Here is a 22253-nt window from a genome sequence, read left to right as displayed (position 1 = left end):
TTACAAGATTCTAGAAAGTAATGATGGACTTTTAATTCGCTCACAAATGTCAGATTTCACCCCCCCATCGCCTGTTGTGTAAACTCACGTCTGAAAACAAATGTTTTTATTTTACCCATAAGCCAACCGGCTGTAAGTGTAAGTGGATATTAGAAATTTATCTCTGAGATCTGAAATAAAGAGTTTCTCGATTATCTTTGGGTCTTTACTAGAAAGCTCTGCAGAGGAGCGGAACACCTCGAATAGTGAAAGGAGAAGGTTTTATACAGTAAATAGGAAACACAAGAGATAACTATCTCATGAAAACTGAAGCCACCTGTCGTCTGGTTGAAACAGGAAGCTGTCTGCTCCTGCTTCTGCATGAAAGAAGAAGCTTGCTAGCTGCACAGATCGTGGTCGACAAGAGGATCATCATCTTCCAAGCACTGGGCAACACTCATTATTTTTTTATTTGTTAGTTAAATGTAAAAAAGAAAAAAAAAGGTATCGGTCTAGTTTTGAATCGTCCGTCTGCACGTACACCAGACGGTTCCTCTTGTACGAGCACAACTGTTTCTATATGAGTTATTGTTGAACGCAGCTCACGAGCATTGATCAGAAATAGGAAAGAGTTCAAGCTAAGGTCATATGCAAATTAAAATTTTCCATTACACGAGTGGATTAGTCTCCAACATCAAACAACATCAAGAAACATTTCAACACTAGAAAACTTTTCACTTATATTTTCTGGACATTTTATTTCCTTTGAGTTGAACACCTGACTTCCTGCCCAGTCCCGGGAAGGCGGGACTTCACCTCTCAACCTATCAGGCTGCACCTGAACTAACAAGAGGTCTGGATGAGGCCTGTTCTCTTCCTGTGTTTGCTGCAGCGTCATGTGACGTCACCTGAAGTTATGTTTCCTGCTGACCACTGTGCTCTGGATGTATTATCTCAGTAAGGTATTGATAATTAACCTGCAGTTGTTTGTTTGCTCGTTAGCAGGATCAAACTTCTGGGTCTGGGAAGAGCTCTTAAAGTTTTGTTTGTGTACATTTCTTTTTCCGACCGATTGATCAGAGGATTGTGTTTAAATCCTGATGACATATTAAGTTGGTTGATGAGTTTGTGTAATTTTGTGCTGCTCCAAATGAGAATCTGGATCTTTAGTAGATTTAGAAACAGGGTGAAGGCTTGTTTCAGCCAAGTTATGGTAACAAACAGAACCTGTAACTTATGTGTACTTGTGAAATGTAACATGGCCTTGACTTTGTGGCTCGTCCTAATTTAAGGGGCCCTGGACGAGGCGTGTGCCCTACTAGTCGTTACGTTGCTGTTTGTTTGTTTAAAAGTAAGAACGCTCACTGTATATTTCTTTTATTTGACTTGAAGTTATCAAATTCCCGAGACGACGGGTTGTTCATGTCGTCTCACTCTGCTTGTGTCGTGGTCATAAAAAAACAAAACGTACTGTAACCAGAATGTCTCTCAGTACAGACCTCATTCAAATCTAGATTTCTATCTGGATTTGCACCACATTTCACGAACCCTAAAATAAATATGTCTTATTGTTTTTAAAATCAAGATTCATGAATTATTCTCAGAGAAATCAGTGACGATGGTGAAATAAATAATCACGCTTTCAGAGACTAAATGTAAGGTCCTGTGTTCTCTGTGCCCAAACCACATCCTTCCCCTGAAGTCTGGTTTTAACGATAAGGACGAGCATCAACAGAAATAAGATCAGGCAGCTGTGATGAGATGGAAGCTTCTTTATTTTGACCACTAGAGGTCTCTGTTTCTTAAAAGTAACCTGTGTGTGCAGTGTGTGGTTCAGGGGCTGTGACGTCTTGCTGTTTACAAACTTCCACACTAAGTTACATAAGGGGACGTTTCCCTCGCTTCTTACTTTTCTTTTCCCTCCGTTGATGCATTCGATTGAAAACTCACAGAGAAACAAATTTCAGGATCTTCATTGTGGGATGCAGCTAAACTTGAATTGAAGAAATGTGATAATTATTATTAGTACATGTGTTACATGAATTAAGGGGGGAAGAAAGTGTCTCAGTCAACTGTAAAAACGTGAAGAAACATTTATCTCACACATAACTCTGAAATCTTGACCTTTACCAGAAGCTGAAAACAAACAGTTCTACAATAATTGTGAAAAGTCACGTTGCTCGCTCACAGACTGTTTCCAGATTACATCCTGACGTCTCCCACACACGCTGGCAGCTGCTGCTTCATTCCGTCACTGAACCATTTCACATGTCATTGAGTTACCGAGACGAGTCCCAGACTGTCTGTCCATCTCCCCGAGCTGACTATCCGAAATGTTACTGATGTCGTGTCTGGACGTTGACTGGAATAATTTAGTCTGTGGATAAAAAAAAAAAAAGAATCAATGATGCAAACGTGAGCTGAATCTTTTTAAACGTGTCTGTTTGTAAAGTTGTGTTCTTTTCTCTCGGGTGTTGACACTTCAGATTTATTCCTCGTCGTTAGTGAGTCGTCCTCAAACTCTTCTACCATCTCCTGTCACTGTTTATTGTTTGTGTGCAGATTGAAGTTCGGAAACTTTGTGTTCATCCTACCCGGTTTATCTGTCATCTATTTAAGACCCAAGCTCACAGCTTTTCAAAATAAATGCTCTGTAATTCAGCACGATATAAAGCGTTGCAGAAAAAGGAGCATTATGCTTTTACTTTGAAGAGAAATTGTTGGAAAGTGATTCTACGAATGTTGATGCCGTGATGGAGATCAGCATCCGTGAATGACTGTGTCAGTTAAAAGTGGTGAAATAAAGATAAATAAATTATCTTTAATGATCTGGTTGCGATTTGGACTTTCAGTTTGACCCAGTTGTCGCCCCGCGCTGCTGCGGTTTATCCAAAGACGTCACCTTTAATTCTAATTTCATTAATACTGAACGTATCACATGTTCAAATTGCACCGAATTACACTTTGCACCAGCACAAAGTGTGAAGCCGAAAATAGATGAAGGGTCGAGCACGTTCCAGGAGACTGTTAATGTGTGAATGCATTCAGCGGCAGGGACTTGAGCCTGATAACCATCCTCAGTGGTCTCCCTGTGTTGCAGACATCTCCGTCTCTCTGCAGACCATCTTTCCTTCACCTGAACTTGGCGTCAACCTCCACTAAAAATACAGACGCTGTGTGCCATGCTAGGAAGTGGCTTCGTCCATGAACCGAGCCCTTGTCGCTTATTTATTTGTTCTGGTTCATTTTTAGTAAGCGGAGCTAGAAATGGATGTGTTGTTGGTTTTGGCGTGTCAGCGAATGCAGGAGGTTATTTCTGCACCGTGCTGCAGCAATCGGCTCTGCAAACAACCTCCTGAACCCTGAACCGGGGCGACGCGGTGACCGGGTGATGAGACTTCAAGTCGAGTTTATGTAAAGCTCGTTACATCCAGTGTGTCAGTGGGATGAAACATGCTGCTGTGTATCACCAGTGGGATGGGAGGGTCATTAGTTCTGCAGGCTTTTGGTGAATATCTCGATTTCATGGCAGCACGTTTGTTTTTAGATGTTCACTGGATATGTGAAAACATTCACCTGTTGTCGGCACCACATTTCAAATCTAGAACACCTACCTCCGTCCCCTTATGAAACATTCAAATTCACTAGATCCAGGTTTTTCTTAGGGTCGGCACATAATTGTACACACTCATAAATATCAGTTCCCTTCACATTCCTGATTTTTACTCTCATAAATTAAAGTAAATTGTGAAAACATGTCCTTATTTCATAATCTCAAAGATAAGAGGAAAAACAAATCCTGGATCTGCCCCCTGATCTGGATACATACCAACTTTTAATGGGTTCTTCCCTGACACATACCACATCCTTCCACTAAGTTTTGTGGTGATCCGCAGTAGCTCTTCCATAATCCTGCAAACTATCATGCAAACAAACACATGAACACATAACCTCCTCTGTGGAATGAATAAGGGACTGTTCAAAGTCTGGATATTAAATATCAGAGATATTTCAGTTTGTGACTGGAGCTGCGTTTGAAATCTTTTGTCACCGGAGCAACATTGGTCTGGTTGTGATGGAGCGTGTGCTCTGACACATCGAAGAGTGACTGTCTGGGTGATCCCGGCTTTTCTTTTGTCGCTCCCGACACAGCGGTGACCTTGTGTGCGTCAGGAGGTGACCTTTGGTCGGGACGATGCTCTTGTCGTCTGCTCCGGGTGTTCCTGTGGTAACACCGTCGGATTTTCACATACTGAGCTGGAATGCCTGGAATCTGAGTGTCATCTTAGGGAAAACATTTTGGCTGCGGCCAAAGTCATCTGCGTTGGAAGAGCCGTGGTCGTGTGTGTGTGTGTGTGTGTGTGTGTGTGTGTGTGTGTGTGTCCTGCTACAGCTGCACACATCTGGACCACATCTTGACACATCCATCATATGAACAGCAGTAATACACACATGCACAAAGGACTTACACAATCAGTTCTTGAACAAATTCCTCCTCTCTGGTATGTTTCCCTTTTGTGGTTTTCAATTTAGTTCTGGGACATTTTTAGTCTCCTGCCGTGTGGAATTTTGGTAATTACCATATTTAGTCTCTGGCTGAGTGGTGAGGTGGAATTAAATCATGTCTCGATATATTTAGCCCCCTCAGAACAGTTTGAGCTGAATATTTCCTCCACACCTATAGGATTTCCTCCTGTTTTCCGAGGAAACACCTGGACATCTCCGTGGTGAAAGTTCTTCTGCTGCTGTTCATTATGTAAATGTGAGGAAACTTTTCCATCCGAACATTCCCTTCAGTCTTCGTCTTGTCTTTTTCCTCCCTGTGAAACGTTTTATACGTTTAAAACTTCAAGTAAATGAAGCTTCACGCTCTGTTCCAGCCGTTTAGCTCGGCTGTTTGATTTCAAAGTCCAGATGACTTTATCTAGAGTGCTGGCTTTCATGAATAATTTAAAATCCAATGTCGGTGTACCAGGAAAGTATTTGAGCTGAGGTTTGTTGAAGGAGTCATGAAGAGAGACGGAAGAGAAGCAGACGGAACAGACCAAGTGGATTTCAAACATTTATTGTGATGGATACAGACGGCTCTGTCTGCGACCTCTGCAGGGTGTGGTGGTGATCCAGTGGTGCCCGTCATTACATTACCTCTGCAGAACCCTTCCTGGAACAATGAGTCAGTCCCACTCGGTGCATCAACATCAGGAGCAGACTACAACTCAACACGTGCTTCCTGACTGAAGGCTGCAAACCTCTTGCATGTTTTTTTTTGTCTACGTCTGACTGTTCCGACAGTCGTGGCTAATATAACGTCCTCACTGAGAGGATACCTGCGCGTCTGGCTAAGCCGTGCGCCAGCAGCAAAAACATGTTCCGGAAAGCTTTCTGCAAGTCAGGATGCCAAAACCTCAGACACAGATTACCAAGTGCACTTGGAGCTGCTCCGCCTGTTGTGTTAGATTTATCCTTGTGAGGAGATTAGATATATATATATATATGTGTGTTTGCTAGAGGCCACTTCCTTTTTATTCCGAGTGCCACTCAAACCTGTCAGAGGCTAGTTGGCATCAGCCAAACCCACAAACTGGCAGACATTACTGTTCTGGGCTTTCTGAGGTCACAGTCACAAAGTAAAAAGCAGAGGCTGAGATGTGGCAGGTGACGGAAGATGTTGTGGTTGTCGAACCGTCACTTTTCTCCAGAACCAAAGTGGAAACTGTTTTTAATCTGCTTTGTTTTCAGGGGATCAGAACTCATTTCTATAACTTTACTTGTTTGGCCATTTTAATGAATAAAAGATGAGACTCACTGTTCATTAACAAGCTGACTACCAACTACTCTTTAATCATTATTAACTGCTTTTACTTTAGTATATATTTTATCTCAACTATTACTATTTTTCTTTTATTGTAGTTTCTTAATGTAGTTTTTATTCCACACTACTTTAACACACTTGTCTTTATTTTAGTCATTTTAATATATTATGTTAATTATTCATTTAAGGATTGAGCCCCAATGTTGGGATTTTTATCAAATGTCTTTTTTTCTAATTCTGTTCAATTCAAATCTTTTGGAAAAATAATTATTAAATAACTTATACTGCGTCCAGCCACCAGGGGGGTGACTGTATATAGTTTACACTGGCTAAATTCTATCTGCCTAAGCTAAATGTTAATGTCTTTGTGCTAACGTTGGAGGGAACTGCTGGATCGTCTTTCACCTCTGTACCTTTTCACCTCAGAATCAACCTCCGCCACAGCTGAATCCAGAGACATGCAGATTAATTGGGGTTAATTGGAGTTTCTTAATTGACCGTGGGAATGTGAGCATTAATTATTATCTCTTATGTCGGATTTCTCTGTGAAACTACCTTCAACAAACGTCTTCAGAACAGAACTGCAGGTTTCCACTTCCACTGAATGTGATTTAATCTCTGCATAACTTTAGCAGAGTGTCACCTCTGAGTATCGCTACAACAATCTTCGCTCGGCTGAGTCGTCCAGGTATTTCTGGGCCGTCGGACAACTTCTCGGAACATGTGTTAGACATTTTTTACTCCACAGCGACAGATTTTGGACGAGCGATTTTCTCCTCTTTCACCACTTAGATATGTTCGTTCTTCACGGGACAAATAATATTTTCGTTACTTTGACCTGCAATTTTCTGGCATTTGTGAATCAACAGGGCTTTCCCTGCATACCATCACATACCAAAACAATATGTGGGCCCCGACTGAATGAGGGTCATTGTACAGGAGTTGGAAGTTTCTTCAAAAGTGAGAGTGACTCTTTACTGTCTGGGAACTTTCCGACGTCTGGAAAAAACCCTGTGTTGAGCCTTCTCTGCTTCTTTTGGTTTGAGTTGGCAGATGTGACCTCACTCTGACTGATTCTGGCTGCAGTTGTTGACTTGACTACATCCCTCTCACGCTGTAGTATTCTCACAGACGGAGCTTAATGACGGGAGACTAACTGTGTCTGTTCCGCAGTGAGCTGTATTTGTAATGTATAGTATGTACTGGCTGTCCACCTGGAGCCCACCTGCCTGCGACACACATTCCTTCCTCCTCTTCTGTCTTCCTGTCTGTCTCCTTCTATTTATAACTCGTCTTCGGTGCCCACCCAGCACCGAGCGTCTCGTGTTTCTCTTGATTGAATTCCTTTGACCGTGAATGGGATTTCTTTGTGTTTCAGTGGCTCCAGTCCTCGGATTCAAACGTTAAAAAAAAAAAAAACGTTTTCTATCCAACAAACCAACAGTTTTAAACACTTTACAGCTCAACACCAGAAAAAAATGATTGCTCTAGCGCCACCATGAGGTCAACAAACCAGAATCTTGTGAAAACTGCTTCTTCAGAATTACTCCTTGTCATTACTTTTACAATACACTGTCATTTTTAATTTAACTCTGTGCAGAGATTCTTATAAACAGTCTGTGGTGCAGACTGAAGTTAGAAAACTTTGTGTTCATCCTCCCTGGTTTATCTGCAGGGAAGAGTTTACAGCCCTAATTAAAGGCATCGTGTCCAAATCCCACCAAATTTGACTGAGACAGACATTTGTGGATTGACTAGTTAGATATCTCAACTATAAAATGTGAGACATTTAGTAAAGGCCTGTTCGAGACTCCGGTGGGAGTCACAGACACAACACACACACACACACAGTGTTTGGGGTAATGATAGCTGTGCGCTCTGAAGGCATCTGAAGAGTTCTTCTCTTCCAGCAGAAGAAATCACAAAGAGTCAAGTTCATGTGCAGCTCAGACATGTAGCCCTGACATCATGGAAACCAGAGAGGGATTCAGTCTAAAGTCTCAGGGTTTCAGGAGTGATCGAGGTTCTGGGATTAAACATTAACTTGGTCTTTAACCAAAAGATCAGAGCTGGATCAAATCTCATCGGCCCAAATCAGAACCTTCAGCACAGAAGCCCCCCGGAGGTTGTTTGACTTCGTAGACAACTGGGCTAATGTATTTTTCTCCCCTCAGCTCGCGTTAAGCTGTGTAAACTCTGAGCGCCACAAGACTGGAAAGAGAGGGAGGAGAGGAAAAAGAGGGGAAAGAGTGGAGGCTGTGTGTGTGTGTGTGTGTGTGTGTGTGAGAGTGGAAATGGGCAACAGGGAGGAGGAATGTGAAACATTTCAGATGCCGGTCCAGTGACTGTTTACACGGTCGTCAGCCCGTGACATCAGAGTCCAGACTTTATAAATGTCAGCAGGCGCGAGAGTGAGCAGTGAGCAAACAGCTGCAGTGGTCGCACCACACCGTCATCACAGGCCAGTGAGACAGAGCGAGCGCCATCACACACTCCAGCCCCCATGGACCGACGGCTGTGCCACTGTGTGACTGCTGTGGCTGTGCTGCTGAGTGTGGCGACACAGGTGAGGCCTGCTCCGGCTTATAGTTACCTCTGAGTGATTATCTGTGTGTGTGTGTGTGTGTGTGTGTGTGTGTGTGTCCAGTCTTTTCATTCTGTTTATATTTGTCACATTATGGAGACTTGTCTTCCTCATGGGGATAAAAAGCTAATTTACATAATGCAAATCATTGAATTTTAAGATGAGGACATGTTTGAAGTTTTTTTTAGGTTTGTTGGAGTAATGTCCTCTGAAGTCACGGAGTGTGTGTGTGTGTGTGTGTGTGTGTGTGTGTGTGTGTGTGGGAGTGTGGTCCAGGTGTCTGTTTATATTTGTCACATTCTGGGGACTTGTCTTCCTTTGAATAATGTGAAGACATGTTTAAAATCTAGGTCGAGGTTATCGGTTAGGTTAGTAATAACTATGGTTGATGTTAGACTGTGTGTGCAGGAAATGAATGCACGTCAGTGTAACGTCGTCTGAAGTCACGAAGACACCACTTTGTGTGTGGTTGTGTGTGGTTGTGGTTGTGTGTGGTTGTGTGTGTTTTAGAGGAAGCGTGATTTCGTTTTTTGCCTGCACCTTATTGTTCTGCCGGATACATTTTGAAATGTGCAGGAGAAGACTGCAGCAGAGTCTTGATGTGATCATTTATTCACCCGGTGCCGAGACACAACTGTTGTGACACCGGATGTCTGAATGTTTCTCACATGACCAGCGTGTCATGTTCCTGTAATGATTTTAACTTTGGCTACTTCATGAACTCGAACTTTTGACTTTGTGCCCGTTTTGGCTCCATCAGAAACATGTCGTTGGCAGTGATGGATACAGACGTTCAGTTTCAAATAAAACTATAACTCTTTTCTTTTTCTGCTGTGAAAATAATGAGATCAATTAGTTCCTGATACTTGAGGACTGAGGTTTTAGTTATTTGTCCCTGCAGGTGTTGTCCCAGCTGTGTGACCGGCCCTGCCTTTGCCCCAGTCCTCCCCCGCAGTGCCCGGCAGGAGTGGCCCTGGTGCTGGACGGCTGCCGGTGCTGCCAGGTGTGTGCCAGGCAGCGAGGAGAGTCCTGCACCGAGGTGTTCCCCTGCGACGGCCGGCGAGGCCTGCGGTGCGACTACAGCGCCAGCTTCCCCGGCGACCCCGGGGAGTGTGTCGGTGAGTGTCTCCTGTGGGTGAGATGGAGGAGAGGACGTACAGGGAGGGGGTGGAAGATGTTCAGCCGCTCTGCGTGAGCGGGACAAACACAGTAAATGTTTAGAGTCTGCTCAGCTGAGCAGGACGGCCTGATGGGCGGCGGTGCTCTGCCAGAGCTCGAAACATCTCAGCCTCTAATTCCAGGGCTGTTGTTGACACTTCCCTCTAATGACCGGTCTGTGAACGGGATAAATTGCAGGGACATCACTCGTGCATTGAAAAACAGATTCACAGTCTCCCAGTAGAGAGGCCTGGTTTCCCATATAACTACATATAACCATTGGCAGGGACAGCAGTCACTGTGTCCTCACTTTCCTCTGCCGTGTCCCCCCTGCATCCATCCATCTACCCACCTCCCTCCACTCTCTCCTCCCCTGACTTCATCCATTCACTTCCTGTTCCCACTTCAATCCTCGGTTCTCTGCTTCCCTCAGGTCCGGAGGATCTGAGCTGTGAGGTGAACGGCATCACGTACCAGGACGGCCAGTCGTTCCAGCCCTCCTGCCACTCGTACTGCTACTGCAGGGGTGGAGGTGTGACCTGTGTGCCGGCTTGTCCCTTGACCGGCCGTCTTCCCACTCCGGACTGTCCCGAGCCACAATTCGTCCACCTGCCGGGGAAATGCTGCAAAGAATGGGTGTGTGAGAACCTGGAGAACACGGTCATTCAGGACGCTATCACAGGTAAACACATGTTTTAATACACGTGTAACTTCACCCACAGAATTTCTAGGGAGAACTTCCGCTCTCACAACTTCCCGGGTTGGGTAGGGGGCGCTCACGAGTTGGTCCAGAAGTGAAAGAACCCATGAAAACCAGAAGACAAAGACTGATGTGCATGTGGCAAAGTAACAATGATATCGTTCTTTAAGAGGTTAGAACATTTTCTAAAATGTGGTGTTTTGTTTTGAAGCAGGTGTAAATAATTATTTTAGCCGTTTACTTCCTCGCCAGCGCCCTCGAGACGAAACGCAGCCTGTTTTGAATCAACGGCAACAACAGGAAGTGTGCAGCTCTCCTGTATTTGACCTTTTATTGATCTTGTCTCAGTGAGAAAAGCTGCGTTGAACTATTCTTTATATTGAGTAGTTGTATTCTGATGCACGAGGTGTTTCCACATATTTTCCAGCGTCTTTGCCAGAAACGTCTCCGCACACCCTGCGACTCCCTCCGCTTCAGTTGTTGCTCGGTGACGACGATCGGTCCACATGGCCGAGCGATCCCTCCTTCATCCCCATGAGCTTTGTCACTGGTGGTCATGTCTGGAAGTTTTTACTGGAGCATTTCTGCATTAAACCAGGGCGCGACCGGGCTGAGGAAAACTCCCAACGTCCAAATATAACACAGATTTCTTTGGAAAAGTCAAAACATTTCTCCAGTTTCCTATAACAACAAGCGACCGCAGCTGTGAGACAATTAAGCACATGAAGCTAAGTGGAGGCTACATGACTTCATTTGAAGAGGGGGGTGTGTGTGTGTGTGTGTTAGGGAAATTAAGCCGCTCTTATAAAACATCTGGAATTCCAAACACTGAGTCAAACTATATTATGAGAACAGCAAAGGAACATTTTGTTCTTGAATACGAGTCCTGTCATGAATCAGCTGATTATTGTGACTTTTACATGTTTGTTTTGGGAAGAAGGAAAATGTGTTGTGGATTTTTTATATTCACAAATATCCAGAGCATTATTAGAGTGGAAGTTTTCACATGAGACATTAGAGTTACTGGAAGATATTTACTGGAGCACAGAAGTACAGCACCTACTTCTATCAACCTCATCTTGAATAAATGTGTGTACTGCCCCTCTGGCCCGTTCACCCTGAACATAAAGATGTTTATAGTTTATTGTTTTTTAATTTTATTTGAAGTAACAATGGTTTAAGTTTTCCTACTTTTAGTGTGACATGAGTCTCAGTTTGCTTTGCACGGACACAGTTTTAGAAATGACCTTTTGGGGGGAACTTTTTACCTTCATACTATAACTTGAGTAAAGAGGTTGAATCAGTATTTTTACTTTTACTTGAGTAGTTCTTAACACAAGTATCTGTCTCTCCTATCAGGCTCCTCTCAATACTTGTTTTTTTTTAATCTGGTTGCAGCCAGGAGGCCCGACAGGTTGTGGCCCGCTCTGCCACGGGATCATCCTCTGAACAAACTGGTCCCGTCTCCCTCCAGCTGTGTGGAGCAGAGCACACAGTGGAGCGCCTGCTCCCAGAGCTGTGGTGCTGGAGTCTCCACGCGGGTCTCCAACCAGAATCCTGCCTGCAAGCTGCAAATGGAGACTCGACTCTGTAAAGTGAGGCCCTGCCGTGCAGCTCAGCCGGCGTCCAGCAATCGCGTGGTGAGCAGTGCACACACACACACACACATACACACACTGCACCCAGTGGAGAGGTTTCAACTAATTAAACTCTGCAATGATCCATTCAATTTTAATTTCATGAACGTGCAGCACTGTAACGTTCTCTGTACATAATTCCATATTTTATATTTCTATTCTTATTACCTTTAGTGTGTGTGTATTTCACATTTCCCTCTTTGCTGCAGTACATTTATGGTGAAGCAGCACATTTAAGGATCTTATTTTACACACACACACACACACACACTCCCTCTGCTTAATTATGTGGTTGTGCGAAAAAGAGTTTTGGTTTCATTTGTCGTAAATGTCAAAACACCACGCTCAGGGGAAGCGGAGATTTTTAGATTTGTTAAAGACGGACAGGTTAGACTCTGCACAGGGAGGTGTGCAAACATGTTTTTGTGACTGTGGTGAACTGACTGTTCCAAAGAAACTCACAATTACATCATACAAGAGCTCCTTAGAAGTAGAACTACATTTGGAGCAAAACCTAAACTGAGCACCAATAAAAAAAGACTTTTATTTTTGGGGGTTTTCAGTCACTGTCTGTAGAAAGCTCTGGATGAAACGGGAAACTTGGACTCTTTCTTCAGATAAACATTTGCTTTTTTTCTAATATTTACCAGCTTACAAAACTTTAACAATACCTGAACTGTATTTTATTTGGAATAAACTCGTTGCCATGCCCAGATATATAAACAGAAAGAAAACAGTTGTGTCTGAGTGTCACCTGGGTTTTCCAGCACGGCCAGATGTGACATTTTAAGAACTCTGCACATGATTCAGTGAATAAAACCATTGTGACGTTGTTGAAATTTTATATCTTAAACACACACGCTGATTAATACCTAGATATCGTGAGTGGGTTAATCTCATCTGGTGTGTGTGTGTGTGCGTGCTGTTTTCCCAGTGGGGGCGACAGGGGCGGTGCAAGGCCAGCTACACGTCACCGGGCCCCATTCGGCTCGTTCACCAGGGCTGCTACAGCACTCGCGCCCACAGCCTCCGGTACTGCGGACAGTGCACGGACTCTCGCTGCTGCACGCCGTACCAAACCACCACCGCCGTGGTGACCTTCAGCTGCCCCAGCGGCAGACTGCGGCAGCGGGCTGTGATGATGATCCACTCGTGTGTCTGTCACAACAGCTGCCCCTACGCACCGTTCAGGAACCCGGCCCTGTGGGGATACAGGCCCTGATCGGCCCGTAGCAGCACAGAGGACCGAGACACTTCGCTGATTAGAGGAGAAACTGTATTCATCATCCACAGGATCCGCAGGAGGCGTCCTCTCATCAGTGGACATTGAAAGACAAATCTTTGCAGGGACAACCTCAGTCTGCACTTGGTCACTGCTTCATTACTCTCAAGCAAGTGACCAAACTTTATTTGCGGAAACAAAGCACTTTTCAAAACAAAGTCAAAAAGTGGAAAAACAAAACAGACGCGGTTGAAACAGGTTGAAAGAGTTCATTCTGATTTATTATTAATGTGATTTATTTTCTCCTCTCTCGCTCACTTTCCATGACCTCATGTCACCAATTAATCCGCCACAACTTCCAAACCAGCGCAGACAGGGCCCGCTCTCATCAGAACTAATTAGATTTCGATAATTGCAGTTGGTAACATTTGGCGGTTTGGCTCTGCTCCACGCTCAGCCGCAGCTCAAAGACCACAACACAGATCAGAGCAGCATCAAAGACCGCACGTGACGTCGATGAGGCCAGAGTCCGTATGAAAAGGAGGAGCTGGGGTGGAGGTGGGTGGAGGTGGGTGTGATGTGGCGCTGCAGTGGAGGCTGGAGGAGTCGGCAGCTAAAGCAGCTTGGATACGAGCCTCACCAGCTGATGCAGAGGAGTGGATCAGCTGTCTGCGGCTGAGCTCGACTCCATCACCTCCCACATCTGACGTCGGTTGATCCGTTTGACTGATGGTTTTATAAATCAGCTGTAAAAAGTAGATAACCCACAAAGTAAAAGTGGGTTTTTGAGATTGTTTTGAAAGACGTGCACTGATAAAGCTGCTCAGAGACACTGCGACCTTTTTAATGAGAAAGGTTCCAGATCATGAACCCGAGATTAAAAGTAACATTTCAAAAAATCCTAAAAAGAAGCAGGGAGCGAAAAGTGAAAGTTTCAAACTGGTTTAATGTGTAAGTGCAGGTTTGATGTGATTAAAAACACATTTGACTTTTAGAAGTTGGACTCTGATTCTTCTGATGTTTCACGACTGGAAACATCAGAACTGAACCAGTGAATTAAATTCTCATATATTTGGGCCGATTGAGTCTCAATAATTATATCTTGTTTTTTGACAGTTGGTCTTGACGCTATTTTGGTCATGAAGACATTTTTTAAAGACGTATTTACATTGTGTGTGATAGAAATCCTGCAGAATGACTCCAACCTTTGTGTTGACAGATCAATGCAACTTTGAACTTGTCTAGTTTAGTGTGTGTGCGTGTGTGTGTGGGTGCGTGTGGGTGTGTTTGCTGTCATGTGACATTGCACTTTTCTTATTTTACTGTTTTGCTGTAAATATTTCTGTACTTCGTTTCTTCATGTATAGTTAATAATGTCAATATTCTCCCGATGAATTTTATTATCACTAATTTGTCTTTCATTTCATTACAGTAGTCACACATTAAAAGTTTGAAATGCCTTTTCCAAACATTTTACGTCCTTCTTCCTCCTGTAATGAGCTGTTCAGAATGTGTTCACCTTAAAAACCTTAAACTTGTAGTAGAACTTTTCATCTGTGACATCCTGACATCTGCTGGTACAAAGAAGTGCAAAGAAATCTGTAATAAAATTAGTTGAAAGTAAAATTACTCTCAGTATTCAGTGCAGGGTCCCTCTGCCTCAGGAGCTTAAGAGAGAAACACAGTCCAGCAGTCCACCTGTCTGTTAACTGCCTGTAAACCAGGTCTAACCAGCAGTGCACCAGGCTTCATCAGTGTGTCACTCCCTGATCATTACACCACCCACATCTCATTGGCGTGGTTTCCTGGATTCAAGCAAGTGCAGACACATACAGTAAATGAAAGCACGGAGACCAGATGTGTGAAACCAGAAGTCTCTGGAGTGAACGTGCAGCGTAGATCAGCACGAGGAGAAGGCACTGCAGCTCAGAAGATGGCGAACACGACCTCTTGTCCTCGTGTGAGCTTTGATTTTACCGGCAGGTTCCTGCCTCCTGTTTTAATCTTGGTCTTCATCGTCGGCCTGGTTGCCAACGGATGGGGTTTGAAGTCTTTGCAGCACAACTGGAAGAAACTGGGCAACGTCAACATTTTTGTGCTCAACCTCGGTCTTGCAGATGTTTTGTACCTGCTCACGCTTCCATTTTTGGTGGTTTACTACTTCCTGGAGAGTAAATGGATCTTTGGAGATACATTCTGCAAGATAACGAGGTTCTGCTTCAACCTAAATTTATACGGCACCATCGGTTTCCTGACGTGCATCAGCGTGTACAGGTACCTGGCTATTGTTCACCCGATGAAAGTATTGGGAAGGATAACTCTCACTCATTCTGTGTCGATCTCAGTCTTTGTGTGGCTGCTGGTGGCTGTTGAGAGTATTCCAGACATGTTCTACATCAAGACGTATGTAAACCGCACTGGGAAATGCTTCGAGACCACACATGACACGTTTGTGGAGGGTTACCTGAAGTACAGCCTGGGGTGGGCACTGATTGGGTTTTGTATCCCACTCCTCATCATGCTGGGCTGCTACGGACATGTGATTTTCATTCTGTGCACCAGAAAGACCACTGACAAGGTTCTGAAGCAAAGGAGCCTGACGTTGTTGTTGATTTTGGTCCTTCTCTTCTCTGTTTGTTACACCCCCTACCATCTATTCAAGAACCTAAATATGTGGTCAAGAGTTCTGAACAAACAGAAGGAATGCCGCAGATGGTTCAACAGCATTTACATCGCTCATCAGATAAGCCGAGGCCTGGTGTGTCTGAACAGCGCCCTCAACCCTCTGGTGTACCTCCATGGAGGTAAAGACCCTTGCTCAGGTCTGAAAACTGCTCGTCGAACCTTGGAGCGCCTGTTCACCACGAATTCATCCTTGTAAATGAAAAATGAACAATTGCATCATCTGTGTTGTACTGCGTATTCATGTACATAGATATTCACTTTTTAAAACCACGTGTCATACTGCTTTTAACAATAAAATAAAAATAAATCAGTTCTGAAGGTTTCGTTTCATTCTAAAGGAATGTGCTGCGGTTACACTTGTGGTGAGGGGACTACGCCAAAGCTGCTCTAGTTTCAAACACAAGAAGTTGACTGAATGTGTTTTAACAGGATGTTTATTATAGATGAGTTTCACTCAAGCCGCATTTCTGCCTGAACATCAAACCATATTTGTGCCCTGTGTTCGGGGCAGGATGCTGTAGCTGTTAATGACAAACTGACAAACTGCACAAAAGTCAAATCAACGCCCAACAAACCGTGTCGGTGAAGAAAATATTTCAACTCGTTGAGACCGTAAAGGAACAACTGCAGAGTCAGGTGTCAATATTTCCACCGAAGTCATTTATAACACACGTCAAACATTTGCATTTCTATAGTTGAGTGATTTAAAAAAAAAAAAACCCTGATGATTTCTCAAAAGATCCATAAGGTTAAAACAGAAACTCTCATTTCTTGAAACGTTCTCTGTGGTGGTTTTTGTGTGTGTGTCATTTTACTAATTTGACACATGTACGTGGGCGGTGTGTCATGTCAAGGTAGTGAAGCAAAAAATCCCGCAGCTGAGCTGATGAATCTCTGTGAAAAACAAAACGCCAGACATTTTCAGAATAAAAGCACCGTGGTGTTTCTGTCGACCGAATTGATTCATTTGTTTTGAAAAGTTTTTAATTGAAGACTACTTGCAGGACTGAAAGACGCAAGGCTTGAGTTCTGCTTTTATCTGAGGAGATACAGTTGTCTTATCAGAAACCTCTCTTGATCTGTGCAGAGATTTGAACCTGACGATGAAAATATAAAGACGTGTTTACTTGGCCGATACAAAATGATCATTATTTCATTATTTCTGATGAGGCCTGACCTTCTCTCCTATGAGACTCGACAGCTGGACACTTGAATTCAGTTATTTTGCTGTAGACTTGCATCAATATTGACCCTCCGGCCTGTAACACGCTACGTCGTGCTCATCGTGTGTTAAAAACATGTAAACAACATGCGATCTGTTGATGTCTTTAGAGCTTTTAAACAACACCCGACAGATCTTAACAACATTTTACACAATGACGAAGAGCAAAAAAAAAAAAGGATCAGGTGTGACAGGCAGATAAATAATTCAAACATCTGTACGTTCATCATAAAGACGTCTGCATAAGTGGAAAAGTGAAGTCAGGAGCTTGTGGGAGATTGACGTGCAGTGTGTAAACGAAACAAATGAAACACTTGACAAACATTTGACTTTCTCTCAATGTTTGAAAAAGTGAAAGACCAAAATTCAAGGAGTTGTTTCCTGACTCGTACAACTCATTGCATCGTGTTTCGTGTAATGCTGCTAAATAACAGACATGAAAACAGAAGCTCCTGCGTAAAGGGGACGGAGAGTTGGACCTTTCGATATCAAACAACATGTTTGAATCACATCGTCACAGTTGTGTCAGCAGACTCCTGAGCCGCACTTTGCTTTCTTTTAGAGCCGAATAGAAATTTAGACTGAAAATCATCTCTGCTCATTATTAGGCTTTGATTAGACGTATTATTATTATTATGTTTTTCCGTGAAACACTTTTTCAACACTTTTCAAGTTCTCAGAATGTTGTGATCACAGAGGCCTGTGACCTGAAGCTGAACCTCTGCCACCAGAGGGCGACTCTTACCTTCCAATGTAAAAGTGATGAGGCGTCTTCATCACCCAAATGTCTGCGCGCTGACATGACTAATATCAAGCTCCTGTAGTTTGTGTGATTAAAACCGTCGCGACACGAGGAGCCTGAAACAAACTAAAGCGATAACCTCATTCTCGTTCCCCTCACTGTTGGTTTGTTGTGAGCAGAATTATAACATAGAACAGAAGTGATTTCCTCAGAACTCACAAGAAGGGTGAGACATGGACAAAGAGACAAAAATCCTTCAATCTTTAAGATTGGAGATGGGATGTTTTTAATTTTCAGTATTATCCATGTGTCATTCTGACCCAGTTTCTATAGAACAGAGGAAGGATTCCGTCGTTTGCATCATTGGAGGAAAATATAATCAGATGAATCCTTTGTCAACACCGGGAGATATAAGACACTCAGAAGAGGCACGTTCCTTTTCACAGGACCTCACTTCTCACACAGCAGCTGATCTGCAGGGGGAAGAATCCGTCCAAACCTCTGCTCCGAAGACAGAATAAATCAAATCTATTGTTCTGTTGAGCTGTGGTCGGTCTGGCAGCTAAAGCACAGAGCTTGAAGATGAATGAGATTCTGATTGAGCAAAGACAAGCAAACCGTTCTGAAAGTTAAAGCAACTTTATTTCGAGGAAGAAAAACCTGAATATGCCTGCACAGAGAGCTGCGTGCACTCATAACTACAGTTAGTGTGGCTGGTCACAAATGAACCAGAGAGGTTACAGTGGTTAAAGGTCACGGTGACGTCACAACGCACTCATATGCGCCAACTGTTCTATTCCCTCTTGGACTTGGCTGAGGACGTCTTGGTCCGTATGAAACGTCTGATGAGACATCTACAGGAAACCCAAACTAGCGCAGCGATTATGAGAACGAACGCAACCATCACTGCCATCACATCTAGACAATGGTACGAATACCAAGGCATCTTATATGACTCTGTGCGCAGATGAGCTGCTCCCCGGTGCCTCATGACGAACTCCATCCAGAAAACGGCGCTGTCTAAGGGTTTCATTGGTTTGTCGCGGTGAAGCTGTGACAGTTTGACCATGTTCTGTTTGTAGGGCTTCTCCGGGTCTACGATATTCCTCAGAGCGCTTGTCAGAGACTCCACATCCAAAGCGGTCACTTCAACAATCTCCGCCACTCCCCGTGCCTTCAGACGCACCATGTTGTCGAACTGGTCAAAGATGAGAGGGATGCCCAGGATGGGGACGCCTTGGTAGATGGCCTCGTAAATACCGTTCGTGCCGCCATGCGTGACGAAAACCTTGGTCTTAGGGTGACCCAGCAGATCGTTTTGAGGCAGCCACTCGACCAGCATGGTGTTGTTTCCAAGTGTGACCGGTCTTTTCCCGGTGTGCCTCCACACTACCTTCTGCGGGATGTTGGCGAACGCTGAGGCGATGGTCTCTGATATCTCGGGGCCGAGGTCGTTCAGCAGGGTCCCCAGAGTCATGACGACCACCCCGTGTTCACCAGAGCTCTGCACAAATTCTTCTAAATCTGACGGAAGAGGCCTGGGGGGCTTTCCCTGGAAGCCTCCGATGTAGATGACGTTGGGCATCGTGGGCCGGGGGAACTCGAATGTGAAGTCGACTCGCATCAGCCACAGATCCGCTCCCTGGATGAGAGACATGACGTTGACGTCTTCTCCGAAATATTTATCACACACAGCCTGGTAGGGCGGATTTGAGACGTAGTGGTACATGTACACCAGTATGCTATGATAGATTATATTTTCGATTCTTTGAAAAAGGTCCATTTTGTCTGAGCTGTGAGTAAACAACTGAGGGACGTAGGACAAAGGAGAAGGAGCGATGGCAAAGTGCGCCTCGCCATTGAAGAGCCAGCGCACGTTGAGAACCAGGGGCAGCTGGAGGTGATGTGCCAGCAGCACTCCTGCAGGAAACGCAGGGTCCGTCAGACAAAGGTCATATCCAGTTTCCCTCAGCTTCTGCATCAGCTTCTTATCCTCAAAGATGCTGGCGACCAGATTCGCCACAGTATGCTGGTTGTCCCCCACCATTTCAAAAAGGTTCCTATAAAACTCCACGAACGCCCACAGAGAGCCTCGATGTCGACGGATCTCTAGAGACTTATTGAGGAAAGAGGTCATGAAGGTCTGGCTCTCCAGGTTTTGGGGCTGCTCCTGGTGGACGGTGATGGAACTGTAGTGGGGTGAGTCTTCGGAGACGTACCAGCTGGTGGTGGAGCGCAGCACCGTGATTTGATGGCCCTGAGAATGCAGCGCCTCCACCAGGATTTTCATGTTCAGCCAGTGGCTCCCATCCACGGGGTAGACCAGCACTTTCCCACCATCGCAGCTGGACGCCAGAGTCGCTGAAAACAGCAAGATGAACGCCAGAGCTGGATGTGACTCCATCACTGCAGAAGAAAAGACAGAAGCGGATGAATCAACATCTGCAGCTCACACATGCAACAGACAGAACTACAGCTCCTGTTACAGGATTTATTAAACTTTTCTCAGAAATCTTTCTACTGTACGATCTTCTGACACTCGACACGCAGACAGTGGGTCACCATGAGGAAGAGCGAGGGGAAATGTCTGTGTCACCTCTCACGGATTCTTTGAAAATAAGATTTAATATGAAATATGAGAATCGTGATCAGAAAAATCTTTTATATTGATATTAAACATATGAATTGTGACCAAATTTACCATCGGTAGTGAAACACAGTTGAAGGATCTGACAGTTTAGACGCTGGAACAATTCACACTTATGCAACATTAATAAAGACAACATGTGCGCTTATGAAAAACATTTGTTTTGAAAATAATAAAGTAGTACTTACTATACACAGATGTGTGTGTGTGTGTGTGAGAGAGAGAGAAAGAAGTTAGTTGCATGCAAAGAAAGAGTCTGATTCTTCAGCACAGCAGAACTAACATTAGCTTTTCCAATAACTTCACTACCAAAATATCACAGCAACTCAAATCAAACTTAGAAACATGACAAGAAAAAGAATGTAGCAGTCCTTTGCTTAGCCGAGTGTAGTTATTAAGCCCAGTTGTGTCACCAGGGATCAGGGATAATGTCTCGAGCAGGAGAGGTTCCTTCTCCTCCGGGAGAGCTCAGTAGAAAAGAGATTCCCGGCTCTCCTCCAGGAGAAGTGAGTAGAAAGAAGAAAGGGCGAACTGAGCTTTTATTGGCCTGGTGACCTCTTGGGTCATGGGGCACACAGTGAGGTTTATCACCCAGGTGTGAAGATGAAGCACCCTGGGAGACCGAGCTCTGGAATGTCTGCTTTGTCTTCAGAACAAAGAAGACACGTGGTCAAGGCTTTGGCTTCACATTGTTCTCAAATAGTAGGTCCCAACACACATTGATAAAATAATCAATTTCACTATACTTGTGTGGAAATCAGATCAGATGTCCAAAACAAGTTTCCTCAAACTTTGTCTCTGACCTTTCAACGTTTGCCTCCGGCCTCGGGCTTGTTCACATGCCTGATGAAGACCACGTGTTGCGTGTTTAGGGTCGTCAGTGCCTCGTGGCATTCTCCGGTGGATCCTGGCTCCCACCTCTTCCCCAAACCTTTCAGACAACAAGTTTATGATTTGTCTGCTTCTGTTCGCTCTTTGAACAGAGTCCCAAAGTCACAGTTAAGTAATCTCCAGTCAAAGTCCTTGTGGATAATTAAATGTGCAGATATTCATCTTGTCCGAGTCAAATTAAAGTTGACAAACAGGAGCCAGAATCATCTGGAGGGAGATTTTCTGCCTAATAAATCATCACATCATCCGATGGAATTTAGAGCAGCGGCCGTTCACAGGATGATATGTACCGTTTGAGTAGTTTGAGGACAAATTCAAATCCAAGAAAAACAAAACAACAGGAGGTGAAAGCTTGTGGTTTGAACTTGGGCCGAAGGTGTGAGGTGTTGTTTGGCAGCAGCAGTTTGTTGAAGATGCAGAGTGTGAAGCAACAGGCTGCTCTGCCCCCGTTTATATAAAGAAACTGTGACGTGAGGAAATGCCTCTGAATCATCTGCACATTAGAAAACACATTTTGCATAAACAGTTTAAAACTCTGCACAGTCTGTGAGTAAAGTCTGCTCTTACCTCCGGGGCCGCTGCAACCTCACGCTCTGTCTCGTCAGCTGAACCGAGGAGAAGCCAGTGTTTGACCTTATCATGCGACAGCCCTGTTCAGAAGAGAAGTGAATGTATAACCCCGCATTTCCCTGCATCTGCCCATTCTGCTGCCTGTTTTTCAGAAACACAGTGAAGCCATGCAGAGGCCCCGTCCCGAACAACTCTCCGCCCAGATTTTTTTTTTCCTGTTCCCGTTGTTTTGTGTTGCTTCTGCCAAACACATCTGGAGACGATTTCATTCACTTGTGGGATTTTCTAAGAAATATGAAAAAAAAAAAAAAAATCGAGCCCTAAGAGATCTAATGCAGTAACAAACATTTTGATAAATGTAGGATATATATATATATATATATATATATATTTTAATGACTGTT

At 44.2% G+C, this 22253-nt stretch overlaps 3 protein-coding genes across 6 annotated transcripts; 2 read left to right on the top strand and 1 right to left on the bottom strand.

The window, feature by feature from the left end:
- The first annotated feature begins 832 nt into the window (after window positions 1-832).
- On the top strand, window positions 833-14561 carry ccn5 (cellular communication network factor 5). Of its 2 annotated transcripts, none has more exons than XM_069526196.1 (5): window positions 833-941; window positions 9277-9493; window positions 9967-10215; window positions 11632-11873; window positions 12805-14561. In XM_069526196.1, exons 1-5 carry the CDS (start codon window positions 924-926, stop codon window positions 13090-13092), a joined length of 1014 nt encoding a protein of 337 aa, XP_069382297.1. In that variant the 5' UTR covers window positions 833-923; the 3' UTR covers window positions 13093-14561. The 2 variants fall into 2 exon arrangements, with proteins under 2 accessions (XP_069382297.1, XP_069382295.1); XM_069526194.1 differs by lacking the exon at window positions 833-941 and adding an exon at window positions 7109-8357.
- Window positions 13362-16095, top strand: LOC109643098 (P2Y purinoceptor 1). Its single transcript, XM_020108110.2, has one exon. The coding sequence runs from the start codon at window positions 15026-15028 to the stop codon at window positions 15971-15973; it is 948 nt and encodes a 315-aa protein (XP_019963669.2). The 5' UTR covers window positions 13362-15025; the 3' UTR covers window positions 15974-16095.
- Window positions 16096-18361: 2266 nt separating this feature from the next.
- Window positions 18362-22028, bottom strand: LOC109643097 (UDP-glucuronosyltransferase 2B20-like). Of its 3 annotated transcripts, XM_020108107.2 has the most exons (3): window positions 21847-22028; window positions 21192-21319; window positions 18362-20147 (listed from the first exon to the last, which is right to left on the bottom strand). In XM_020108107.2, the coding sequence occupies exons 1-3, from the start codon at window positions 21972-21974 to the stop codon at window positions 18535-18537; spliced, it is 1869 nt and encodes a 622-aa protein (XP_019963666.2). In that variant the 5' UTR covers window positions 21975-22028; the 3' UTR covers window positions 18362-18534. The 3 variants fall into 3 exon arrangements, with proteins under 3 accessions (XP_019963666.2, XP_019963668.2, XP_019963667.2); XM_020108109.2 differs by lacking the exon at window positions 21192-21319 and having other exon boundaries at window positions 21847-21987; XM_020108108.2 differs by lacking the exons at window positions 21192-21319; window positions 21847-22028 and adding an exon at window positions 20577-20766.
- Window positions 22029-22253: the final 225 nt, after the last annotated feature.

This window comes from Paralichthys olivaceus, chromosome 6, assembly GCF_024713975.1.
Source record: "Paralichthys olivaceus isolate ysfri-2021 chromosome 6, ASM2471397v2, whole genome shotgun sequence".
Classification (NCBI taxonomy): domain Eukaryota; kingdom Metazoa; phylum Chordata; class Actinopteri; order Pleuronectiformes; family Paralichthyidae; genus Paralichthys; species Paralichthys olivaceus.
The sequence above is the reverse complement of the archived record's forward strand: the minus strand, read 5'-3'. Positions and strand labels throughout refer to the sequence as shown.